Source organism: Triticum dicoccoides, chromosome 6B (assembly GCF_002162155.2).
Source record: "Triticum dicoccoides isolate Atlit2015 ecotype Zavitan chromosome 6B, WEW_v2.0, whole genome shotgun sequence".
Classification (NCBI taxonomy): domain Eukaryota; kingdom Viridiplantae; phylum Streptophyta; class Magnoliopsida; order Poales; family Poaceae; genus Triticum; species Triticum dicoccoides.
The window spans coordinates 651,924,093-651,927,964 of NC_041391.1; the positions used below are offsets into that span (position 1 = coordinate 651,924,093).

Genomic DNA, 3,872 nt, shown 5'->3' on the forward strand with positions numbered 1-3,872 from the left:
CTTTTACATGACCCAATTTTTTAGCATTATTTAAAATAATTGCAAGAGCTTCAGTAGCCAAATCAAATAAAAAAGGAGATAGTGACTCTCCCCGTCTTAGACCCTTTGAAATACTCACTCCGTTCCTAAATATAAGTCTTTTTAGAGATTCTAAGATGAACTACATACGAAGCAAAATACGTGATATACATCGGTGCGTAGTCCATATTGAGATCTCTAGAAAACACTTATATTTAGGAACAGAGGGAGTAGTAAAATAAGTACCCACCACATCATTAAAAATTATGCCCACATGCCCTACTCCCATGGTTTCCATAATCCAGTCGTTCTACTTATCAGGGAACCCTTTAAAAGACAACATTTTATGAAGATTTTGAAGATCTTGTTAAGATTTTGTGAAGATTTTGAAACTTTACATTCAACAAGCAAATGGGTCTGAATTTCTGAATTTATTAGGCATATGAGTTTTCGGACCTAGAATAATGATCCATAGTTCAATCTAGCCAAATTAATATAGAAAATATAAAAGCACTAATAGTCACGTGCTTCAGTAAAAGGATTTGCCATGTTCTATAGTGAAAATTGACATGCAACATAAAAAACCAACAGAAAATTTTGCCATGCTACAATGGTTGATTGCCATGTGTTCGATCTAGATTCGACGTACCTGCGGGCATCAGTTTTTTAGCTCTATAAATCTGACATCAGATTTGTATTGAAATCCATTAATATTGCTTTTGTGAATGTCATCAAGCATGGCAATGTCTGATAGAATTCTATTGGAAATCCATTGACTTTTATATTACATAGAAAGACAACTTTATGAATTTCTTTCATGGAGAAATCACTAATGACTCTATTAGCCCCCAGATTAGAGATCTTTTTTTAACCGCATCACTATCTAAAGTAATAGTTGAATCATCACGTCTACCAAAAGTTTTTTTTTATAAAAATTGGTAATGTAATCCATTAGCTTCCTTGAGCAATCCTATTTTCTCTCCTCCTTCCAGCGGCTTGCGCATGATAATATATAGTATTCGAATCACCCTCCTTAATCTATTTCTCTTTACAGCTCCGAAGCCATTTCAATTCTTGCTTCCGTCTATCAGCAGCAGTGAGCCCAAAATGCTCAGAGCACTTCTCTATCGCATCAAATTTACATAAAATGCCCTTTCTCAACGGCTTTTGAAGATTTGAATTGCAAACTCAATGTTCTTTTCTACATGGAAATCATTATCCTTGCTGCTTGAGCAATCTGGATGTCTAGAAACAACAATGGAAACACATATATCTTCTCCAGCTCACTTTGGTTGGATTAAGTTATTGCTCAGCAACTAGTTGTAACACTCCTTTTGTGTATACATTTTTCCTTTTGTTATTAGCTACTGTAGATTCTTTGGCTTGCCTTAAGCCATCTTGTATGTTGTGGACTTTCAACAATTTATAAAAAATGCAATGGAGCTATGATCTACCGTTTGTCAACAAAATTAGATGAAAAGAAACACCGACCTCCAATCTGCATCACTCAACCTAGTACACAAGTCCCCAGACCCAGTGATTATTACAGTAGACAGAAGGCGAGCCCTCAACCTCCAGACCCAAGCAGATTGAAAGCATAAACATTTCAAACAAGCATCATTCCAAATACTCCATTTTGAAATGATAAGAGGAAATTATCGGCTGCAACTCCAATCAAACACCAAATTTCAGGGACAGATAATTCAACTGAACCAACATTGCAAACAAGTATCATTCCAAATACTCGATTTTGGAATGATAAGAGGAATTTATCGACTGCAACTCCAATCAAACACCAAATTTCACGGACAGATAATTCAACTGAACCAAGTCACCTTGAACACCAAACCCCAGTTCTTAACTGAACCCTGAATACTTGAGAGGACCCACTAGAACCAAGTCACTACCATACCTAAGCCAGGTAAATAAAGGTAATCCAATTCTTCAACGAGACTACAGAAGACACATATGTCTCCAGAACTACATTGCTGATGCTTCTCTTAGGTTCAGGAACAGATGATCTTCGTCTTGCCAATACGGATGCACAGATGGAGCTCCTCCCCGTGCAGCATCTCCGGATACACGGGGACAGTGTCGCACTCCGGCTGCGCCAACACATCAAACTCGACCGGGGCCGAGCAGCTCGCCGCCACCTTCTTCTTGAGCTTCAGCCGGCGCGCCTCGTCTGGACCAGCCACCTCGACGGAGGAGCTGTACACTGGCCCGGTGCCGACATAACCCCTGACGCACACGACGGTGACGCGGCGGACGCCACCGGCGCCCCCCACGGCCAAGAGGAACACGGCGCCGTCCTCCGCGATCAGGAGGCCGCGGTCCTCGCACTGCTGCTCCGACGACTCCGGCACGGGGACGGTGAACTGGAGGTCCATCCCGTAGGTGATCCTGTGGGCGGTCCAGGCGTGCCGGCCGGACAACTCCGTGAGATGACGCAGGAGGCCCGACGGGGGCCCCTTGTACCCGCACTCCGCACAAGCGCAGGGCGCCCACGCGCACGCTTCCTCGTGCGCCGCCAGGTCGCGGTAGGCGACGGAGCTGGCGCACCCGAACTTGCGGAACGGGCACGGCACCTTGATGTAGCCGAAGAGGGCGTCCAGCTGGGCGTTGTGGACAAAGACGGCGGCCGGGTCGCCGCCGCACGGGCGGCACTCGCCGGTGCCGCAGTCGCGGCACGCGACGTGCTGCACGCGGGTGCACTGCGGCCAACGCGGCACGAATTCATCAATCAATCAAATCTTGGCCGTGACCAAGGCAAGCGGATTGAAAGGGGAGCGCTTTGGGCGTCTTGTCTGATTACCTGGTAGATGGGGGGCCTGAGGGGGCCATGGCAGAGGTCGCAGCGCATCCTGACCTGCTCCTCCTCCTCCTCCGCCGCGGCTATGGCCGCCGCGCCGCGCGCGAGCTCCAGCAGCCCGCCGTTCGCCTCCTCCTCGCGCTTGGATCTGGGCGACGCCAGCGTCTGCACCGAGACCGGGCTGCGCGCCAGCGGCACCTCGACGCCCGGCTCGCTCTTCCTCGGGCGGCCCGGGCGCCGGATCGCCTCCGGCGGCGTGTTCTTCCTCGGGCGGCCCGGCCGCCGGCCCACTGTCGGCGGTGTCTTCACGTCCCCGGTGCTCTTCCTCTTTCCGCCCATCGCCGGCGCTCGCTGCTACGCACCAGATGGGATGTGGGAACCTCGGCGGAACTGGGGATTTGGGGTTGGCACGATAGCAATGAAGGCTGGGATCTGGAGAGTTCAAGAAGGACTGGCTGAATCCCCGGCATTTCCTCCCATACGGAGAGAGAAGTAAAGGAGAAGACGCACGCTCACCAGCCCACACACGCGTAACGGCCCGCTCTCTTTCTGAGGCCCAAGTGGTTAACAGTCAGGTCGTTGCAGCAGCTCACTCTAGCCTACAAAATGACCTTTTTTGTCTAAAAAAAATGACATTTTTATTAAAGAAAAACAGCTCACTCCCCAACTTGGCAACTGGCAACTCCCCCGAAAAAAAGCTCACTCCCCAACTTATCTGAGTGCTCATGTGACCTTTCACACAATACGAGAACCCTTTGAGCTCACCAAAATACCGACTTTTCAGTCGCTAGGCGAATTCACAATCTAAGAGAAAAGCAGTTCAAGTGGGAGCGTAGACAAGCACGTTTTTGGGCCATCTGACCTTCGTCGTGAATCGACGGTGGATCTGCTCCTCCGTGACTGTCATCCAAAGGCTGACCGACACCCTGAAAAGCTCGGTTGTAGGTCCACTTGAGCCTGTTTGAGCTATTGTGGCCATTCCCCTCTTTGATCCTGTGTAGCTGCCGCCAATCCCTTCTCAGTCATGTCCTCTGTGTACCCC

At 48.7% G+C, this 3,872-nt stretch overlaps 1 protein-coding gene across 1 annotated transcript; it reads right to left on the bottom strand.

Moving 5' to 3' along the window:
• Positions 1-1,795: 1,795 nt before the first annotated feature.
• On the bottom strand, positions 1,796-3,356 carry LOC119324860 (E3 ubiquitin-protein ligase SINA-like 4). The gene is made up of 2 exons (XM_037598629.1): positions 2,834-3,356; positions 1,796-2,732 (listed from the first exon to the last, which is right to left on the bottom strand). Exons 1-2 carry the CDS (start codon positions 3,167-3,169, stop codon positions 2,025-2,027), a joined length of 1,044 nt encoding a protein of 347 aa, XP_037454526.1. The 5' UTR covers positions 3,170-3,356; the 3' UTR covers positions 1,796-2,024.
• Between the last annotated feature and the right edge of the window lie 516 nt (positions 3,357-3,872).

Coding starts and splice junctions, on each gene's coding strand:
- LOC119324860 (XM_037598629.1), bottom strand. CDS start 3,169: ATGGGCGGAAAGAGGAAGAGCACCGGGGACGTGAAGACACCGCCGACA. Junction 2,733..2,833: donor TCAGGCCCCCCATCTACCAG/GTAATCAGACAA, acceptor CGTTGGCCGCAG/TGCACCCGCGTGCAGCACGT.